General features: G+C 43.0%; 1 protein-coding gene across 1 annotated transcript in view; it reads right to left on the bottom strand.

Moving 5' to 3' along the window:
- The window catches only part of TLCD3A (TLC domain containing 3A), a 51,030-nt gene that overhangs the window by 7,224 nt on the left and 19,993 nt on the right, over positions 1-23,813 (bottom strand). Inside the window, exons 2-3 of the mRNA XM_040336779.1 lie at positions 10,766-10,849; positions 4,735-4,951 (exon numbers count right to left, since the gene is read on the bottom strand). Coding sequence (XP_040192713.1) covers positions 4,735-4,951; positions 10,766-10,849 — 301 coding nt within the window. The remainder of the gene's footprint in view (positions 1-4,734; positions 4,952-10,765; positions 10,850-23,813) is intronic.

Raw genomic sequence — 23,813 nt, 5'->3', positions numbered from 1 at the left:
CTTTAGTTGGATGAGGAAGAGAGGCAAGTGGCTGACTGCATGATTTCCACCTCAGCCAATCAGAAGAGAGCCTTGTATTTATTCAAAATTATAAAGAAGCACTCAACCTGACTGTTGGGTCCTGGACTCAAACCTAGGACCTTTTCTGTGTCTGGCAATGATTTTGCTTGCTGAGCTGCCTGGATTGCTGGACAGTTCCCTGGACAATTCTCTGAATGATCCTGCCTTGAATTTTGTTTGTCTTGAACCTTGAACTCTTTGCTCCTCCCATTAACCTCCTGATTTAAGCCATGTCTCTGCACTTCCTATGTGTCAGATTATTTTGCTCTCTCTAGCCAATGTCTCGCTCTTGTCTCTCCTGCTGCCATCTGTATGTTCGCTGCCATTCGTTACCGACCTTTGACTTGCTCCTATACTACACTTCTGCTCAATCTCTACCTGCAACCATTCGTTACCGTCTTGTTTATTGACTATGCTTCTGCTTGATCCCTACCTTCTTATCTGCTACTAGTCCCCAGGTTGCTCACCTCCTGGTGAGGTGATCCTGAGGCCCGTGAGCTGGTACCAACACGCAGCAAAACCCATTTCCACCATCAGGAGCTCTGGTGAACACTGGTTAGTATTTAGGCTCCGCACCTCAGGTAAACCCATGTCATCAGCCAGGGTGACCTGCTTGTATACCTGCCCCGCTTGTCGTGGGTGCTGCTCTACTGCTATAGCTACTGGCCTCTGAGCATGACTCCAGACCGTGACACCAACTTTAATTCCAGTAGCAGATGGAAAGTCACTTATACTGCTGCCAGAACACAGCACCACTTATTGCATGGAACTGATACTACTACAGTATATTACAGCACACACACCAGCTGCATTGTTTAGTAATGCAAATAGTTTGGGCTAGCTTGAGCTGTTGACAATTTTCAATTACATTTTTCTCTAAGGACCACAGAGCCACACAAATCTGTTATAGACCCCTGGTGCCCAACATGCAGGCTGTACAATACTGTCACCAGTGCTGGGGGATTTTATGATTTTTATTGTGGCAAATGACTCAAATTTGGGGGGTTATCATTGCATCTACTGACATCACTGTTGGGGGCTATTATTGCACTCGCTTACCTCAGTGCTGGTGGATATTGCTGCATCCTCTGACACCAATGGTGTTTTTTTTTATTACATCCACTGCCATTCATTTTAAGGGTTATTATTGCTGCAGGGTTTGATATTGCATCCACTGACACCAATGTTGAGGGTTATTATTGCACTCCTTGACAGCAATACTGGGGCTTATTATTGTGTCCACTGTCACCAATGTTAGGGCTTATTATTGTGTCCACCAACATCATTGTTGGGGTTATCATTGCACTCACTGACACCAATGTTGGGGAGTTATTATTGCACCACTGACTTTAATGTTTAGGGTTATTATTGATCCCACTGACACCAATGTTGAGGGTTATTGTTATGTCCACTTACAACAATAATAGGGGGTTATTAATGAGTCCGCTGACACCAATGTTAAGAGTTCTTATTGTATTTACTGACCCCAATGGGGGGAGGAGTTAATATAACTGCCATTGCGACCACTGACACCAATGTTGAGGGTTATTACTGTACTCACTGATAGCAATAGGAGGACGTTATCATTGTATCAACTGACACCAATGCTGTGGGTTATTATTGCACTCGCTGACAGCAACTCCTGGTGATACCATTGCAAAAAAATGTAGCACTGAGATCTTGCGTTTCGAAGCTTGAATGTGCATTGCTATGTCAGCGGCCACATTTAGAGTACCTCTATAATTTTAAAGTTGACTACCACTGTTTAGACAATAGGAGGGGTGGGGGGTTTCTCAAGTCATATATATATATATATATATATATATATATATATATATATCCCTCCTATTCTCCTATTGTTATATATATATATATATATATCAAGGAAAGGTCTCTTCAGCACTGTGCATTCAGCACAAGCACAGCCCCTGTGTTCGGAGGAAAGCGGTGATTACTCTTTTTCTTTATGCTCTTTACAAGTATATGAATTGTACGTATATCGGAAGCGGGGTTGTTGGTACACAGGGTTTTATTTATTAAAGCAGGATTACACGTCATTACAGTGCCTTTGTGTTTTATATGTACCATGAATGGAAATTAACCCTTGCTGATTCTGAGGTGATGATGGAGGTCTGTCTAAGAGGAATTTGTATTCAATGCTCAGTTTATTTGTTATTCTGGTGAGTGTAAACCCCAGAGGGGGAGTGTGTCTCACTTGTGTGGTGAAGATTGGGAGTTGGTGTAGGGTGCACTACTGATCCAACCCTAGAAGCACTTACCACTTTAGAAATGTGCTCCTGATAAACCACTTTTGGACTGTATTTTTACTTATTTTATTTACCTATGTGGAGTCATCATCCAATATTAACGCTGTTTTATCAATTGGACTTCTATTTGGGTCTATGTGTTTGATATATATATATATATATATATATATATATATATATATATATATATATATATATATATATATATATATGTGTGTTTTTGTCCTAATCCAGAAGGGCAAGTGAGTATTTTCATCCTAGGGCAGGACATGTGTTAACAAAGGAAAACATAAGGAAAAAATAAGTTTGAAAAATAGAACTAATGCAGCCACCTCGTCTAAGGACTGGCAAGCTATAATAGATTGCAGAATAGAGCATTTACTGACCCCAAACCATTACAGATTCCCTTTATTAATTTTCTTTTATTGCAGGCTACCTCCTTACTACCTGCTAGTGCTAATCTTTTATGAGAGGTGTGGTGCTCAGCTCTAATGTTGAACCATTATCTTCATTGTCCTTGAACAAAGAAAAAACAAAACTGAAGTATGCAAACATGGCAGGATACTCGAAATCCCAGAATCCCTATTTGTGTCCTATGGGATTTGATTTTCAGATATGTGGCATACAGGAAAGACAGAGTTACTTAGGACAACCCATAAAATACGGTGTGCAAACAAGTTTTTCGATGGCAAACTGGCAGCTATAGCAATGTATTTACTTTAACTGATTTGAAACAAGAAGTTAAATTGTAAGATCATGTGATCACAATATGACCTCAGGAAAAAGTAAAGGCCTTAAAGAGGTTGTAAAGGTACGTCTTTTATTTTCTAAATTGGTTGCATTGTTGGTTCACTTACCTTTTCCTTCGATTTCCCTTCTAAATGTTTTTGTTCTTTGTTTTCTTTGTCTGAATTTCTCACTTCCTGTTTCTCCTCAGTAAGCTTTCCACCATCATCCGAGCGGTGGAAAGTCATTCAGAACAGCTTACTGAGGAGGAACAGGAAGTGAGAAATTCAGACAAAGAAAACAAAGAACAAAAACATTTAGAAGGGAAATTGAAGGAAAAGGTAAGTGAACCAACAATGCACTAGCTTAAAGTAACCTATTTAGAAAATAAAAATAAAAACGAACCTTTACAACCCCTTTAAAGGTTAAGTTCCCCTTTCTGAACATGTTACACCGTAGATATGGGTGTAACATGTTCAGCATCTGTCCCCTCTCCCCCCTCCTCCTTGTGACAGCAGGCCAGGGATCGTCTCTCCGCAACCACTGTCAGTAATCAAAAAAAGTGCGGCCGTGCGGAGCTCTGCACACACAGTTGTGTCATTGATTCACAGATCCCTGTGAGTCAATGAACTACAACTTCCATCATCCACCAATGAACTACCAGGGTGCTGATAAGTTCATTAAGTTTCCTGTCATTCTGTAACTGCATCAGAGGTATGGGCAGACAGCTGCACAGACAGTCTGCAGGAGCCTTGCATTATACCCGCGGTCTGCTGATCAATGGGTGCAATGTTTTACAGGCTCCTAACCCCAAAAATTATAAATGCACATTTTGTTACCTGCAAAAAATGTGTATTTATTATTATTATTATTTTTTTTTTTGTAAAGATGATCCTTTAATATGACCACACACACACACAGTTAGATTAATTAATCAGATTAACTACGTTTATGAATAATAAGCAGTTCTCTGATCTCACCTACATAATTTATTTAAAACTGAAGTTTAGGAATGGCAATTTTTTTGGTCTTAATTGGACCAATTGAAGTATGTACAGTATGTGCCATACCTGTGAGCTCCCTGTGGAAGCTGGAAAACATTGTAGTAGGCACTACTTCTACTACTACAGTGATTGCCACTAGGTTCCATACTGATCGGCTATCCTGCTGCTTATTGTACATAGGAGTCCCCCCACTCAGCAGTGGCACCATTCAAAGAACACCTTGCATTTTCTCAATGAATGCAAAGTGTTCCGTGATTGGATGAAGTGGAGATCATGATGTAACCGCCCCGCCCTTCCACCTCGTCCAACCAGGCCAGCTCCCCACCTCCACCACCACTTCTGCATTGAGAAATGTTCTCTGAATGACACCGGTGCGGAAAAAGAACCCTCCTGTGTTCACTGTGCAGCAAGGCAGCCGCTCGGCACGGGACCCAGAATCTAGCGGCAATCGCTGTTACAGCAGTGCCTACTACAGTGATTTCCAACTTCCACAGGGAACCCACAGTTATGGCATATATTGTATCTAGTTACATTGGTCCAAGCTGGACCAATGTAACTATTTGAAAACTACAAATCCATAAACTTCAGCTTTAAGCACATCTAAACAACATCTGTCTTTGTATGGCCAGAAGTATAAGTATAGTATAACGCAATATATGAATAAGAAAATATTTTACCAGTCCTATAGGAATGAGGATGGTCAAGATAGCTGTGTGATGAACCAGCATGAGGAAATCTTTCCGTAGTAAGCTGTTTATTGCAGCAGAAAAGTGATCTTTCCCATTTGATGTGCCTTTGTCTTGACATTTGTACCAGTGACGAAGATACATTGTGTAGGTATCATATATCATGTAAGGGATTATGAACCATATATAAGATGTAGCCAGCCAATGCCTAATGAGAAATATGTAATGTTAGTATATCCATATTCTACCATCAACAGTCACAATAAAAGAAAGCTTTACACAAAATGCTTTAGTATAGGAAGCAGACACTTAGGGAATTCTCTGCGCACTCCTGTGAACCTGTCATGGCACTCTGAAGCTGGACATAGAAGTTTTTTTTTTAATTTAACAAGCGAGATGAATGAAAAAAAAAAGATGAACAGATTTCTCTATCCATACAAACAAAAGGTGAATGATGGAATCTACCATGCTGAGACATTGGGTTGATTTACTAACGACAAATAGACTGCCCACTAAGCAAGGGCAGTTGCACTCGTTTTCCCCAGAGCTTAGTGTATGTGGTGACGCTCTCCTGATTTCCATCATCCAATCATGTGCAAGCAAATATGTTTTTTTTTCCTTGCACCTGATTGGGAATTCTTTACAAAGTGAAGCTTCACCACATTCAGTAAGCAATGGGGAAAGGGAGTGCAACTGTACTTTCAAAGTGCACAGTCTATTTGCCTTTAGTAAATCAACGCCTTTGTATTCTGACAGCAGGTCGATCTAACAATCAACTCATGTTCAACGGGGATGCCAGCACATGGATCAAAATTTGGCTGGTCCCTGCTGAACTGTTCATATTTCGATCCATCTATTGCCAGCTTAAAGCGGGACTAAGCCCTACTATAATTTTTAGCTAAGGAAGCTGCCATCTTGGCGTACATTTTTCTTCCTCCAAGCATTGCGAGTCGAGTTAATGCCTAAAAACTAAATTTTGGTCTCATCTAACCACAACGCTTTCTCCCAATCCTTCTCTGATTCTTTTAGATGTTTATTGGCATGACTGTACATGTGCCTTCTGGAGGAGGGGGGACTCGCCATGTGTGCAAGAAGGAAAATGCTTACACTGACCCTAAGAACACCATCCCTAAGGTCAAGCACGGAGGTAGAAACATTATGCTTTGGGGCCGTTTCTCTGCTAAAGGTACAGGCCGACTTGGCTCATTGAGGGGCCAATGGACGGGGACATGTATTGTAAAATCTTGGATGAGAATCTTCTTTCCTCAGCCGGAACACTGAAGATGGCTCATGGATGGGTCTTCCAGCATGAAAATGACCCAAAACATGCCACCAAGGCAACAAAGGAAAGGCTCAAGAAGAAGTAAATTAGGGTAAAGGAGTGGCCTAGCCAGTCTCCAGACCTTAAACCTATAGAAAATGTATGGGGGGAGCTGAAACTTTGAGTTGCCAAGAGACCTTAAGGATTTAGAGAAGATCTGTAAAGAAGAGTGGATCAAAATCCCCCCCAAGATGTGTGCAAACCTGGTTACCAACTACAAGAAGCGTCTTACCTCTGTGCTTGCTAACAAGGGTTTCTCCACCCAGTACTATGTCATGTTTTGCTTGGGGATCAAACACTTATTTTACTCACTGAACTGCAATTCAATGTATACCATTTGTATCATGTTTTTTTCCTGGGTTTTTGATTGTTATTCTGTCGTTATCATATAAAATACACCTATGATTAAAATTATAGACCCTTCATTTCTTTGTAAGTGGGCCAACTTACAAAATCTGCAGGGGATCAAATAATTGTTTTCTCCACTGTATATATGTCTCTCTCTCTCTCTGAAAATTGGCAGCGCTATATAATCCAGTAATAAAGTAATACATGACTGTGCCCTACATACTGGCACCAGGGACATTATGGTCTCCACCCTTTATATATACAGAAATCCCTTGTGATGTCACTACTTTGCTGTCATTTACTCTGGTGTATACTGAAAGTATAATTAACGTGCAAACAACACCTGAAAATGTATTTTAGAATCGCCATGCTGATGTTTGACATAACATACATGTCAGTAATTACATACTTGTTGACATGATTTATAAGCAAGATCAAGCTGATGTAAACTATGTCAATACCTTAACCACTTCCCGACCGCCGCATGTACATATACGTCGGCAGAATGGCACGTACAGGCACATTGGTGTACCTGTACGTCCCTCCCTAGACGTGGGTCGAGGGTCCGATCGGGACCCCCCCCCCCCCCCCCCGCTACATTTGGCGGTTTGGATTCCTGCGGGGAGCGATCCGGGACGACGGCGCGGCTATTCGTTTATAGCCGCCCCGTCGCGATCGCTCCCCGGAGCTGAAGAACGGGGAGAGCCGTATGTAAACACGGCTTCCCCGTGCTTCACTGTGGCGGCTGCATCGATCGAGTGATCCTTTTTATAGGGAGACTCGATCGATAACGTCAGACCTACAGCCACACCCCCCTACAGTTGTAAACACACACTAGGTGAACCCTAACTCCTACAGCGCCCCCTGTGGTTAACTCCCAAACTGCAACTGTCATTTTCACAATAAACAATGCAATTTAAATGCATTTTTTGCTGTGAAAATGGTCCCAAAAATGTGTCAAAATTGTCCGAAGTGTCCGCCATAATGTCGCAGTCACGAAAAAAATCGCTGATCGCCGCCATTAGTAGTAAAAAATAAATAAATAAATAAAACTATCCCCTATTTTGTAAACGCTATAAATTTTGCGCAAACCAATCGATAAACGCCTATTGCGATTTTTTTTACCAAAAATAGGTAGAAGAAGAATACGTATCGGCCTAAACTGAGGAAATTTTTTTATATATGTTTTTGGGGGATATTTATTATAGCAAAGTAAAAAATATTGCATTTTTTTCAAAATTGTCGCTCTATTTTTGTTTATAGCGCAAAAAATAAAAACCGCAGAGGTGATCAAATACCACCAAAAGAAAGCTCTATTTGTGGGGAAAAAAGGACGCCAATTTTGTTTGGGAGCCACGTCGCACGACCGCGCAATTGTCTGTGAAAGCGACGCAGTGCCGAATTGTAAAAACCCCTTGGGTCATTTAGCAGCATATTGGTCCGGTCCTTAAGTGGTTAAGAATCATTTCAATGGAATGTAATCTTGAAATGCATATCTTTTTATGCTGATCCAATTTCCAGAATGAATACCGCCAATATAATTTAAGTGGGACCTACAAAACAACAACAACAACATGTAACACAAGAATGCATGATGCTGATTAGCATCTGCTATTGTATTCATTTTGTTACAATGCAGTATGTGAACGATGATTTGCACTCACATGGACATACAAAGAATCACATACATACGGCATAATTTTTTTTTTGCAACAAACGAATGTTAAGCTGGCAATACATTATACAACTTTCTTATTCAATTCCCTTTAGATTCAGGCCAGCTTCTGTCGAAGGGTCATAAACTAAAAAAGTCTCCCGATCTCACTCTCTTTAATTTCTAAAAATGTTTTCAACCCAGTGGGTTTAATCACACTGTATCATTTATCCTATGCTTTGTTCTTGAGAGATCGGAGTAGGGTGCAATCCCCTATCAGGTGGCAGAGTCATGACATGCAATGGATTTCTGAGGCCAGGCTCCATCAATCATCAGTAATTACAAGTACATCTCAAAAAATTTGAATATCAAAAAGTTCATTAATTTCAGTAATTCAATTTAAAAAGTGAAACATATATTGTATAGATTAGTTACACACAGGGTGAAATACATCAAGCATTTCTTTATTTTACTTTTGATGATTATGGCTTACAGCTAGTGTAAACCCAAAATTCAGTATCTCAGAAAATTTGAATATTACATAAGACATTACATAAGACATAATTACAAAAGGATTTTTAATACAAAAATGTTGGCTTACTAAAAAGTATGTCCATGTACAGTACAGTATGCACTCAATACTTGGTCGGGGCTCCTTTTGCATGAATTACTGCATCAATGCGGCGTGGCATGGAGGCGATCAGCCTGTGGCACTGCTGAAGTGTTATGGAAGCCCAGGTTGCTTTGATAGCGGCCTTCAGCTCATCTGCATTGTTGGGTCTGGTGTCTCTCATCTTCCTCTTGGCAATACCCCACAGATTCTCTATGGGGTTTAGGTCAGGCGAGTTTGCCGGCCAATCAAGCACAGTGAAACCATGATCATTAAACTAGGTATTGGTACTTTTGACAGTGCGGGCAGGTGCCAAGTCTTACTGGAAAATTAAATCAGCATCTTCATAAAGCTGGACAGCAGAGTGAAGTATGAAGCCCACTAGAATTTCCTGGTAAAGGGCTGTGCTGACCCTGAACTTGTTAAAACAGTGGACCATCACCAGCAGATGACATGGCTCCCCAAATCATTACTGACTGTGGAAACTTCACACTGGACCTCATACAACTTGGATTCTGTGCCTCGCCACTCTTTTTCCAGACTCTGGGACCTTGATTTTTAAATGAAATGCACAATTTACTTTTACCTGAAAAGAGGACTTTGGACCGCTGTGCAACAGTCCATGCATTTTTCTCCTTGGCCCAGGTAAGACACTTCTGACGTCTCTGGTTCAAGGAGTGACATTACACAAGGAATGTGGCAGTTGTAGTCCATGTCCTGGATACATGGTGTGTTGTGCTCTTGAAGCACTGACACCAGCCGTAGTCCACTCCTTGAGAATCTCCCCCAAATTCTTTCATGGCTTTTGCTTCACAATCCTCTCAAGGCTGTGGTTATCCCTGTTGCTTGTGCCACACTTTTTTCTTCCACTCAACTTTCCATTAATATGCTTGGATACAGCCCTCTGTGAACAGTCACATTCTTTAGCAATGACCCTTTGTGACTTACCCTCCTTATGGACTGTCTTCCCCATGACAGTAACCTACTGAACCAGACTGAGGGACCATTTAAAGGCTCAGGAAACCTTTACGGGTGTTTTAAGTAAATTAGCTGATTTGAGTGTGACACCATGGGCCAGATTCACAAAGGTTAGCGGATCTTTAGATCCGTGTAACCTATGTGTTTTAAGATCCGCCCTCGCAAGTTTGTGAGGAAAGTGTCAAATTCACAACACACTACACATTACCTCCAAACTTGCGACGGCGGATCCTAACTCCCCCAGCGGAATTCAAATTCTGCGGCTAGGGGAGTGTCATATTTAAATCAGGCGCGTTCCCGCGCCGATTTAAATACGCATGCGTCGTCCGGGGAATTTCCCGGCGTGCATTGCTCCCACTGACGTCAATAGGACGTCAGTGGTTGCGACGTGAGCGGGACTTGCGACGCGCGTGTTCGTGAATCAGGGTACGCAAACGACGTAGGAAATTTCAAAATCGACGCGGGAACGACGGCCATACTTAACAATACTTACCCCTGCTTTTAGCAGGGGTAAGTATACGACGGGTACCGCGCTACGGAAACGACGTAAGAACACAGCGTCGGGTCCGCGTACGTTAGTGAATTTCGCGTATCTCGCTGATTTACATATTATTCAGTGTAAATCGGCGCCATTTTTAAATCAAAAAAAAGATCCGACAGTGTAACACAGTGTGACACTGTCGGATCTCAGCCCTATCTATGCGTATCTGATTCTATGAATCAGGTGCATAGATAGGACTAGTAAAAATCAGAGATACGATGGTGTATCTGAGATACTCCATCGTATCTCTTCTGTGAATCTGGCCCCATGAGTCTACAATATTGAGCACAATATTCAAATTTTCTGAGATACAGAATTTTGGGTTTTCTCTAGCTGTAAGCTAGAATCATCAAAATTAAAAGAAAGAAATGCCTGAAATATATCACTTTGTGTGTAATGAATATATATAATACATGAGTTTCCTGTTTTGAATTGAATTACTCAACTTATAAATAGATTTTTTGATGATATTCTATTTTTTTTTTAAATGGACCTGTATTTATGTTATTCCTAAAGACTAATTTCATTATATTAAGTATCAATTAATATTACCATAGTTTACTCAATTACCTGCCAAATTTCACATCTTTGCAGGATGTAATAACAATGATGCCAGAGACAGCAGCAAGAATCCCTTGGACCGAGGAAACTATTCTGAAATGTAAAGAAAGGACAAAAGTTAGTGAAATAAAGGACTACATTTTTACTTTCATTCAGTTTCAGGGTTATTAAAGGAATTTTTTTTTCCTTTCAAATAACAAACATGTCATACTTACCTCCACTGTGCAGTTCGTTTTGCACAGAGTGGCCCCGATACACATCTTCTGGGGTCCCTCTGCGGCTGTCTCTGGTCCTCCCCGCAAGTACTGACCACAGTCATGCGAGAGAGCTTGCATGGTGGTGAGTAATTGCGGGCACGCTCCCGTGATACAGCGAGCGGCCATAGCGTCACTGGATGTGATTGACAGCAGCGCCAGCCAATGGCTGCGCTGCTCTCAATCCATCCGCTCTAGCCAATCAGCGGCCAGGCTGAGCGGCGAAGTGGATCTCGGGACCGAGCGCGGGACTTTCAAAGGGGTCAGGTAAGTATAACGGGGGCTCGTGGGGGGGAGGGGGTGGCGACAGCATCAGATGTTTTTTCACCTTAATGCATAGATTGCATTAGGGTGAAAACATTTTATACTTTACAACTCCTTTAAGGTACCCAACACATGATAGTATCATTGCACTATTCAGTCGATTCCAGTTGAATTGAAAAACGTAGGTAGCTGTCTCTTGGTTGACCACTTCCATAAGTAAATTGCGTCAGGAGTACCTACACAGTAAATATTGTAACCATGCATGCTGGACTGATTTAAACAAGTGCTCTTGTGGCAAAATGGTTCCTTAGACATTAGTTGGCCTTCTCATATCTATGACCACCTTAAGTGTAAGCCATCTAAACTAAAAAAAATTGAGACTGTTGTAGAGAACTGGACCTTGAGGAAACCCATACATGTCATTTTTACATTTTGCATGGTAAGTCAAGCAACACAATTCCTTGATTTTAAGTAGCTAAAGCGGATGTCCGCTCAAAAAAAAATATTAAAAGCCAGCAGCTACAAATACTGCAGCTGCTGACTTTTAATATTAGGACACTTACCTGTCCTGGAGTCCAGCGGCGTCCGCAGCAGAGGACGAGCGATCGCTCGTCACCCTGCTGCTCCCCCCCTCCATCCTCGGTGAGGGAACCAGGAAGTGAAGCGCTCCGGCTTCACTGCCCGGTTCCCTACGGCGCATGCGCGAGTCGCGCTGCGCCCGCCGATTGGCTCCCGCTGTGTGCTGGGAGCCGAGTGTTCCCAGCACACAATGGGGGACGGACGGGATGTCAGAAAAAAAACGTCTTTTGCCCGTGACGTGTGGCCGGAAGTGGGTGCAAATATCTGTCTTTAGACAGGTATCTGCACACCCCTCCCCCCTGAAAGGTGTCAAATGTGACACCGGAGGGGGGGAGGGTGCCGATCAGCGCGACTTCACTTTAGGGTGGAGATCCGCTTTAAGTAGTGGAAATGTATTTTTGTTTGTTTCCTACACAGCAATACTACGCAACAGATTTACCAACCAGGGTCCGATAATCACCCCTGCCCTACTCCATAGAAGCCATTGTATTCTATGCACTGATGATGGCCCACAAACCTGAATCAGTTGTGTGCAGATTAGATAAGCACTTCGTAAAAATCTACACTGGACACTGCATTTACTTTCCACCATGTCAGTGTAAAACTTCATGGGCAGTGCTTTGACCCCCCCATCACATATGTCAAATTGTTTATGGGGAAGATAGTCTTCCCTGACCACTTAGCCAAACTGAATTAACTGAAGGAAAGCTCTTGTATGACATAACTATTAAAGTCCTGTTTACATTACAAAGGGATAATCTACATCATTTTACACCAAGAAATTAGTTATGGAATTCTGAATAATACGCATAAGTATCACAGTCATTACCATATCAAACAAGAAAAAAATAATAGCTTGAGGTTGTATAAGAGCAGTGAAGATGAGTAAAATGTACTAACCCACTTCAACCAATAATATCTTATTATTTATCTATTCAGAAAAAGCAGAACAAAGAGAGATGCTTACATATACAGTGGATATAAAAAGTCTAAATTTCAGGTTTCTGTGATATAAAAAAAACGACAAAGATTAATAATTTCAGAACTTTTTCCACCTTTAATGTGACCTATAAACTGTACAACTCAATTAAAATACAAACTAAAATGTTTTAGGGAGGGGAAGTAAAAATAAAACTATGTGGTTGCATAAGTGTGCACACCCTCTTATAACTGGGGTTGTAGCTGTGTTCAGAATTAAGCAATCACATTCAAACCCATGTTAAATAGGAATCGTTGATCCTACTTACTATGAACACAGGATCTGTCTCCTCTCCCCCGGCAGACACAGATCCCGCTTCTCGCTCTGTCAGGAGCAATTGTGGGTGTCCGCCGGGCACGTGCTTCGGGTCCAGAGACATGCTGCGGGCATGCGGGTGCCTGCTACAGCATCTTAAAGAGCTGACATACAGCTACGACTGCTTGCCCAGGGGAGCCAACCGGCCGCAGTATAACTGTGGCGGCTGGTCGGGAAGGGATCAAAATAACAAACATGTTATACTTACCTGCACTGTGCAATGATTTTGCACAGAGCAGCCACAATCCCCCTCTTTTCGGGTCTCCCGCCAGCGCTCCTGGCTCCTCCTGCCTGCCAAGTGCCCCCATAACAAGCTGCTTACTATGAGGGCCTTTGTGCAGGCTTGCTCCTGAGCCAGATCTGTGCATCTACTGAAACACAGAGCATGGCTCATCCCTGCTCCCAACTCCCTCCTCACTGGCTGTGACTGACAGCAACAGAAACCAATGGCTCCCACTGCTGCCTCTCTGTCCAATGAGGAGAGAGAGAGAGAGAGAGAGATAGGAGAGCTTCTGCTCTTGTGCACATCGCTGGATCGACATTGGTTTCAGGAAAATATAAGGGGAGGGGCTGGGGGGTAGCTGCTTGCTACCCTTTAGGACCACTTTAAAAGGGTAACCAGCATTTTTTATATTTTTTTAGGTTATGCTATGAAATGGAAACCCAATTTGGCTGCAAAAGTGTCATTTTTTTTAAAGTGGTTGTAAACCCTTACAATATACCCACAGAAGTAACTAGCCTGAAGTGATACACATAGATTAAATAAATCTTCCTACATAGGCTTTACCAATTTTATCTGAAGCCCTCTCTCCTCTGAATCCAATTAAAGTGCAGAATTTACACAGCTTTCCTGAGCTTCAAGCGGCAGGGGCGGGGCTCTGTTGTCACATAATGCACTGCTCAGAGAGGAGAGCTGAGTGTATTCTGAGACCTAAGTGGCAGGAAGGGACACACACACCCATACACAATTTCATAGGGGAGCTTGCACAGACTGGCTGTGTGCTGGAGCTCCCTTCCCTGTCCACCTCCATTTTTTAAGCCCTGTACACACGATCGGTTTGTCCGATGAAAACAGACCTATGGACTGTTTTCATCGGACAAACCGATCGTGTGTGGGTCCCATCGGTTTGTTTTCCATCGGTGAAAAAAAATAGAACATGTTTTAAATTTTTCCTATGGATAAAAAAAACGATAGAAAAAAACGATCGTCTGTGTGGAAGTCCATCAGTCAAAAATCCACGCATGCTCAGAATCAAGTCGACGCATGCTCGGAAGCATTGAACTTCATTTTTCTCAGCACGTCGTAGTGTTTTACGTCACTGCGTTTTGACACGGTCAGATTTTGACTGATGGTGTGTAGGCAAGACTGATGAAAGTCAGCTTTATCGGATATCCGACGAAAAAATACATCGCATTAGATTCCATCAGATATCCGATCGTGTGTACGAGGCTTTAGACTAGGCAGCACAGCCTGTCAGAAATGACTCATGCAGATAGCAGAGGAACACTGCAGACAGAAATCACACTCAGTGCTTTGAACTGAGACAAGTACACACTATGGAAGCATATGCTTTGTTCATATTTCATGTCAGGGATTTACAACCACTTTAGGGAGCAGTCAGCCATCTTTTTTGTAATGACCAAAGCCATTGGGTGGAACCAATAAGTCTGTGGAGGATTCTTCTCAGGCTTGGTTCACATTGGTGCGGTGCCGAATTTGCAATGATTTCTGTGCGTTTTCCGCGATGCATCAAAATTGCACCCCGTTCATGCGAACCGCTGCGGGTGTGTATGTTAAGTTAACAACACCCAAAAATCAGTTCGCAAACTGCAGAGCGATTTTAAAAATCAGTTTGCATGGGTGTTCATACCCATGCGATCCAATTCTGGTGCGGCAAAAAAAAGGGTCATGTATGATTTTGGTGCAGATGCGGTGCGTTTTGAGCCATACAAAATGAATGTCTCAAACCGCACTGCTGCAGAATTCCATGTTCTTTGAACAGGAGTGCGGTGAGATTCCTGTCCAAATCACTTGTGGTGCAACCAGGCATACATGGAGCAAATTTGCTTGATTCCCCCCATCGACACCGACACAGTTGATGCTGGAATCCGTCCTGTCGTGCCATTGTCTTCTCCCAGCGGGGGGGGGGGGAGGGTGTTTACAGTGATTATCGCTATACGCTATAGTAGCAAATTGCAAACATCGCAAGCAAATCCGGCAGGCTGTTTGTACCCAAGTTGATAGATCAGTCAACTTGGTACATTAAGCCTGCCCATTAACGGTTTGAATCTCAGCTGGTTCTTGACTACATTCGAACCGTGTATGGCCGGCCTTGGTCATTCCTGAATCAGGCTCAGAGCTGGCCACTATTAAAGCGGATGTGCCATGGGAAAACAATATTAAAAGCCAGCAGCTACAAATACTGCAGCTGCTGACTTTTAATATTAGGACACTTACCTGTCCTGGAGTCCAGCGCCGATCGCAGCAGAGGACGAACGATCGCTCGTCTCTCTGCTGCTCCCCCGCCATCCACGCTGAGGGAACCAGGAAGTGAAGCGCTGCGGCTTCACTGCCCGGTTCCCTACGGCGCATGCGCGAGTCGCGCCGCGCCCGCCGATTGGCTCCCGCTGTGTGCTGGGAGCCGAGTGTTCCCAGCACACAACGGGGGGGGCGACGGGATATGACGGAATGCCCGTCTTTTGCCCGAGAATGCCGGGCCGGAAGTGGGTGCAGATACCTGTCTTTAGACAGGTATCTGCACCCCCCTCCCCCCTGAAAGGTGTCAAATGTGACACCGGAGGGGGGGCGGGTTCCGATCAGCGGGACTCCACTTTAGGGTGGAGAACCGCTTTAAGGACTATGGGCCCCTTAACGGTTATGACCTTAGCTATAGCACAGCTTGAGTCTATACAATGTATCTAACTTGTCAATCTACTGATAAATCTTCACACCACAATGAATATAAATGAGTAATGTGAGATGGTCTGCACCCAAGGCAGTCATTCAGAAAGTCATTTTGCTACAACAAAGTGTTCCAGTGATGTTTGTTTAGGTAGAAATTGACCTTAAAATGACTGACCCTATTTGTATTTGTTATCAAGGCATAACAGTAACCTATCACGTGAAAAAAAAAGATAAAATTCAGGCGCTCTGAATCCATTGTGTTCTACGAAATACGTGTAATTACATTTCACACAGAAGAATCCCAGCAGTATTCCACCTAGGGTTTTCACAGGCCAGGGAGTTCTGTAAGTACTCTCTTTACAACACTTATAAAATATATTTTATAAAACGGTAAAGCAGAAGAAAACCTAGTAATGATAATAAGGAGTGATTTGCATACTGCATATAACTGAGGATTTGTCTCTAGGTACCGTTTGATCTAGGTGTCTGCACTAATGAAATACCTATATCATAAAGTGACATTTTTTTACCAGCAATCTTTTTCTTTAATTAAAAATTAAAAATGTGCTTAAGCAAGGAACTTTGTGGAGAAACACAAAGGAATGCGGTAAATGAAACAGTTATCTGGGCTACAAATTAACCTCAATACCTAAGCTGAAAGTAATAATTATTCTGATTCTTTAAACCCATCCATGATCAAGCAAGTCCTGCTTGAAGTAGCACCAATCGGTCCAAGCTGAAGTCCCGCACCCTTTTCCCCTCTCTTCTAACCAATCACAGTGTCCTCTGAGGCCCCGTACACACGGCCGAGGAACTCGACGTGCCAAGCACGTCGAGTTCCTCGTCGAGTTCTGGGATGAAGCCGCCGAGGAGCTCGGCGGCCCGCCTTCTCCCATAGAACAACGAGAAAATAGAGAACATGTTCTCTATTTTCTCGTCGAGCTCCTCGGCGGCTCCATCGAGCCAAAACTGTACAGACGACAGAGTTTCTCGGCAGAATCCGGGTTTTGACCGAGTTTCTCTGTGAATTCTGCCGAGAAACTCTGTCGTGTGTACGGGGCCTGACAGACACTTCTTACTGGTTGTCCAGTGGCAGAGTCCTATTAGGCCACAGATAACTGGAAAGCGTGATGTAGTCATAAAGAGGTCACTGGTCCAACATAGGCATAGGCTGCAGTGCTGAACCACCAGTAGTCCCTCCTAAATGCTTTGTCAGCAAGGGAATCAAATGGCAGAGTTAGGTGAGCATAAAAGAGCTTAAAGCGGAGCTCCACCCTCCACCTCCACTCCCGCTCATCGGAACCCTCCCCCCCTCCCATGTCACATTTGACACCTTTCAGGGGGGAGGGGGGTACAGATACCTGTCTAAAGACAGGTATTTGCACCCACTTCCGGACACACAGTCTGCGGGTAGACTGCGGGCAGGACGTCAGATCCGTTCCGTTCCGTCCCCCCCCGTTGTGTTCTGGGAAACACACAGCTCCCAGAACACAGCGGGAACCAGTCAGCACGGCGCAGCGCGACTCGCGCATGCGCCGTAGGGAACTGGGCAGTGAAGCCGGAGCGCTTCACTTCCTGGTTCCCTCACTGAGGATGGAGGTGGGGGCAGCAGAGTGACGAGTGATCGCTCGTCCTCTGCTGCGGACGCCACTGGACTCTAGGACAGGTAAGTGTCCTAATATTAAAAGTCAGCAGCTGCAGTATTTGTAGCTGCTGGCTTTTAATATTATTTTTTTCAGGGGACATCTGCTTAAATGCTTAAAGTGGTTGTAAACCCTTACACACCTATAAGGCTTACCTTGCACAGTATCAGCATGTGAACTGAAGAAACGGCTTGCTCGTGCCTTTTCTTCAGCTGCTGTGCCGTTACCGTGGCTCTTGCGCACATGCGTAGGAGTGACTTCATCGCGGCTCCGACCAATCACAGCGCCAGAGAGCACGATACCCGGAAATAACACCAGGAGCCATGTCGCGGACACAGCGGCGTGCCAGGACCGATGCAGGGGCTTCGATTTAGGATATAAATGTACTTTAATAAAATGCTTTTGGGGTAAAAATCTATATAAAGATGGTTTTCTATTTGCTGAAATGACTGTTTACAGGGTATAGAGACATAATAGTTAACCGATTCCTTTTAAAAACGATTAAAAATAGATAAAAATCAATCATATAATGTACCTCCTAGTTTCAGTTTTGTTTTCGCATCTAGCTTAGTTTTTGCATGTTATTTGATGCCTCTGTGCTGGACAGACCCATAGAGCAGTATTGGTTTGGAAAATTAAACTAGAATTTCCCAGTACTGTGGTCAACAGGAAACAGACAACCAGGAAGTGTCCAGAACAGAGCAGAATTACAGAAACATGAAAGCAAAAACGAACAATGAGGACATGAAACCAGGACTGCAGTAAGGTAAAGGAAGCTATTTAGCTAAAAAAAAAATTCCTTTAGTGACCCTTTAAAGTGGAGGTTCACCCGGAACTAACATTTTTACCCTTAGATTGATGCTTATTTTGTCTAAGGGAATCGGCTAGTTGTTTTAAAATCAGGAGTATTCCTTTATGCCATTGTTTTGCAAATCTATGTACACTACAAACTGTATGATTGAATCGGTTCTGATATCGCTGTTTTACTAACCTGACAGCTTATTATTCTAAATAGGAAACCTTCATTTTGTTTGCAAATTTTAAAGATTCTAACGTCCCTCACCTTGTTGCGACACTGCCGCATCACCAGCCGTCCAATTAAAGTGAATGGGACTGTCGGTGAGTCAACAGCGGGTCAGAAAAGGAGCCACCGCTGCGGGATAGAGATGACAGTTGCTCTTTAAAAATTATGCTTTGGAGTTGATTTAAATCAAGCTATTTTACTAGTGATTTCAATCGTGATTTAAATTGACTTGATTTAAATCAAATCCACCCTTCTTCGATTTAAGGTAAGTATTTCATAATGAGCTCGTATGCTATGCATTCAAGATCATTATGCCTTTGTCTTGCAGGTTTTTTTTGTTTTGTTTTTTTTCGTGGGTTTACAACCACTTTAATCGTAATGTACCTTCCCTTGTTCCCCTCTCATCAAATTGCAATTACAATTTCAGTCAAATAATTTTTCATTTCATTCTCTCGCTCTGGTCACTGAGACAGGAAGTGAAAAGAAACCTCCTGAACTTAGACACAAAGGGCCAGATTCACAGAAGAAATATGCCGGAGTATCTACTGATACTCTGGCGTATTTTCAAATTTGCCGCGTCGTATCTTTAGTTTGAATCCTCAAACCAAGATACGACGGCTTTTGGCTTCGATCCGACAGGCGTACGGCTTTGTATGCCTTCGGATCGTAGATGTAATGCTTTGACGCCCGCTACGGCGATTCACGAAGGTACGCGCGGCCGTCGCATTCTCTTACGTCGGCTTTTCCCGGCGTATAGTTAAAGCTGCTATTTCTTGGTCTATCTTTAGACTTGCCATGTTAAAGTATGGCCGTCGTTCCCGCGTCGAATTTAAAAAAAAATTTTTTTGCGTAAGTCGTCCGTGAATAGGAAAGGACGTAACTCACGTCGACGTTCAAAAAAATCACGTCGGTGCGACGTCATTTCGCGCAAAGCACGGCGGGAAATTTCAAAACGGAGCATGCGCAGTACGTTCGGCGCGGGAACGCGCCTAATTTAAATGATCCACGCCCCATTTGAATTAGGGATTTATGCTACGCCGCCGCAAGTTTACAAGCAAGTGCTTTGTGAATCAAGCACTTGCCCATAAAACTTGCGGCGGTGTAACGTAAATGCAATACGTTACGCCGCCAGGATTGTACCTGAATCTGGCCCAAACAGCTTTACTTTAAATGCATTTCTTGACCCTGGTTCATATTCCCAACAGCATTTGGTGCAGTTCAATTACAGGCCTAGTACTGTACCTCTCAAGGCCCACATGTCATAGCCTGGTAAAAGGGTTCCGGATTGTGTTATGCCATTTCAGTTACACAACACTACATAGGAAGAAGTTAATTTGTCTAAGACGTGGAGTCCTTCTACCTGCATGTGTAAACATTGTCCGTGAAACAAAATTGCTGCTCACAGACTTTTTCTGCACGCTCCATTTACACCAGCCTGTGTAATCAGCCTGTACTATCCCTATTTCCCCTTTATTGACACTTCAGTGCTTTTAACATTAGAAAGGTTGATAAGTTTCACCTACACAGACTGCACTACTAAAAGCCCACGATAAAGTCATTGGGGTTGATTTACTAAAGGCAAATATACTGTACACTAGAAGTGCAGTTGCTCCAGATCTGGAGGGAAGATCTGAAATGAGAGGAAGCTCTGCTGGTTTCTATTATCCAATGCTGTGCCAGCAAAAATGCAGTTTTTTATTTTCCTTGCATGTTCCTTTCAGATCTGGAGAAACTGCAATTGCAGTGCACAGACTATTTTCCTTTAGTAAATCAACCCTATGGTTCTCACGTATACAATGTATTAGGGGGGATTCAGACCTAGCTCAGAATCACTGGTGCAACTTTATAGCTGCCACAATTCTACAGCAAGCAAAAGATTCTGCACAACAATCCGGCAGTTCACATACTAACTTATTAGTATTTTTTTTTTATTCAAATAAAAATATTTTTGACATTTATGACATGTTTGTTAACACCAGAGGTTCAAAGAAAAAATGTTTATATATCCAGGAGAAAATAATGGAGAAATCTGGAAGCTGGGGTGTCTAGTTTTGCCCTTCCTACTATTCACTTTCACACTGGGGCCACCCGTCCGTTAGCAATTTAGTGGCACTTTAGCGCTGTTTAAGCAGCGCTTTTCAGCCGCTAGCGGGGTGCTTTTAACCCCCGCTAGCGGCCAAAGAAGGTGTTAAAAGCGTCTGTGTCGTGGCACTTCTGAATCGCTTTTCAGGTGGTTTGGAAGCACTGTCCAATCATTTCAATAGGCAAGGTGTTTTAGGAGCACTATATACAGCGCTCCCAAACCACCCCAAAGATGCTCCTTGCAGGACTTTTCCTAACGTCCCACAATTGCACCGCCCCAATGTGAAAAGTCACACTGAAACAAATGGGAGGCAGTTTTCAGGTGCTTTACAGGTGCTATTTCTAGCGCTAAAATGCCAGAGAACCACCTCAGTGTGAAAAGGGTCTTACTCTATTCTCAGACTTATGGAAATACATTGGATATAAAATGTCAGGTTTCTGTGATGTAAAAAAATGAGACAAAGATAAATCATTTCAGAACTTTTTCCACCTTTTAATGTGACCTCTAAACTGTACAACTCAAATTGAAACTTTCGGGGGGAGGGGGTAAAAAAATTAAAAAAATTATGTCCTTGCATAAGTGTGCACACCCTCTTATAACTGGGGTGTAGCTGTGTTCAGAATTAAGCACATTCAAACTCATGCTAAATAAGAGTCAGTACACACCTGCCATCATTAAAGTGCCTCTGACTAACCCCAAATAAAGTATAGCTGTTCTAGTAGGTCTTTCCTGATATTTTCTTAGTTACATCCTACAGCAAAAGCCATGGTCTACAGAGATCTTCCAAAGCATCAGAGGGATCTCATTGTTAAAAGGTATTAGTCAGGAGAAGGGTACAAAAGAATTTCCAAGACATTAGATATAACATGGATCACAGTGAAGACAGTCATCATCAAGTGGAGAAAATATGGCACAACAGGGATATTACCAAGAACTGAACATCCCTCCAAAATTGATGAAAAGACGAGAAGAAAACTGGTCAGGGAGGCTGCCAAGAGGCCTACAGCAACATTAAAGGAGCTTCAGGAATATCTGGCAAGTACTGGCTGTGTTGTACATGTGACAACAATCTTCCGTATTATTATTATTATTATTATTATTATAATACAGGATTTATATAGTGGCAACAGTTTGCGCAGCGTTTTTTACAACATCAGGGAAGACAGTACAGTTACAATACAATTCAATACAGGAAGGATCAGAGGGCCCTGCTCATTAGAGCTTATTCTTCATATGTCTGAGCTATGGGGTAGAGTGGCAAGACGGAAGGAAGCCTTTTCTTATGAAGAAAAACATCCAAAAACACATCTGAAGTTTCCCAAAAGCATGTCGGAAAAAAAATGTGTTATAGTCTGATGAAACCAAGGTTGAACTTTTCAGCCATAATTTAAAAAGATATGTTTGGCGCAAAAACAACACTGCACATCACCAAAAGAACACCATACCCACAGCGAAGCATGGTGGTGGCAGCATCATGCTTTGGGGCTGTTTTCTTCAACTGAAACAGGGGTCTTAGTCAAGGTAGAGGGAGTTATGAACAGTTCCAAATAACTAAATAAATCATTTAGGCACGTTCCGCTTCCCCAGAGTGTTGGAGGAGCTGCGGATCACTAGGTACTCTAATTAATATCTTGTAAACTTGTCCAAGATTACACTTACTTTGGACCCAAGTAGCAAACATTATAATCAAAATCACAGTTCTGAACCTGGATCTTCAGAAATGGCGATTCTATCCCTAGAATTAGGATCTATTCCGATATCCCACAGAACTATAATTTCTCATGTACTATTGGCAGCACGTCTAACTATATACTAAGGCCCAGATTCACATAGAATCGCGGCGGCGTAATGTATCGTAGATACGTTACACCGCCGCAAGTTTTCATCGCAAGTGCCTGATTCTCAAAGCACTTGCATGAAAACTTACGCTGGCGGCCTCCGGCGTAAGCCCGCGTAATTCAAAGGGGCGTGTGCCATTTAAATTAGGCGCGCTCCCGCGCTGGACCTACTGCGCATGCTCCGTTTTGAAATTCCCGCCGTGCTTTGCGCGAAGTGACGTCATTTTTTCGAACGGCCACGTGCGTAGCGTACTTTCGTATTCCCGGATGTCTTACGCAAGAACAAAACATTTTCAAATTTCGGCGCGGGAACGACGGCAATACTTTATACAGCACATACGTGGGCTGTGTAAAGTTAGGGCAGCAAAAACGACGACTAACTTTGCGACGGGAAACTAGACTAGCAGCGACGTAGCGAACGCGAAAAACCGTTGTGGATCGCCGTAACTACTAATTTGCATACCCGACGCTGGTTTACGATGCGAACTCCCCCCAGCGGCGGCCGAGGTATTGCATCCTAAGATCCGACAGTGTAATTCAATTACACCTGTCGGATCTTAGGGCCAACTATGCGTAACTGATTCTAGTTAGGAAGACCCTAAAACAGAGATACAACGGCGTATCAGGAGATACGCCGTCGTATCTCTTTTGTGAATCTGGGCCTAAGGCACTGGAAAGAACCAAAATCTCCTGGGATAGCAGAAGTAATACAAAGGGTTCACACTCACGGCATGTATGAGGTCCTTTTTTCCTAATCTACCTGAGAATTATGAAGTAGTCGTACACACAACCGTTTTCCTCGACAAAATCCATCAAGAAACTTGGTGGCAGAGCTTTATTGCAGAGGAAAATGGTCTTGTGTATGTTTTTCGTCGAGAAAACTGTTGTGGATCTCGACGAGAAAAAGAATGAAAAAGTTGAAAAGTTAACTTTTTTCTCGTCGGGAGTCTCAATTTCCTCATCGTGTTTCTCGTCGGGCTGGTTTACGACGAGAAACACGTTTGTGTGTATGCTTAGAAACCCGCGCATGCTCAGAATAAAGTATGAGACGGGAGCGCACCTTCGGTGAAAGTAGCGTTTGTAATGGAGATAGCACATTCTTCACGCTGTAACAGACTGAAAAGCGTGAATCGTCTCTCACCAAACTTTTACTTAACACGCAGACATGAGATT

Source organism: Rana temporaria, chromosome 2, assembly GCF_905171775.1.
Source record: "Rana temporaria chromosome 2, aRanTem1.1, whole genome shotgun sequence".
NCBI lineage: Eukaryota > Metazoa > Chordata > Amphibia > Anura > Ranidae > Rana > Rana temporaria.
The sequence above is the reverse complement of the archived record's forward strand: the minus strand, read 5'-3'. Positions and strand labels throughout refer to the sequence as shown.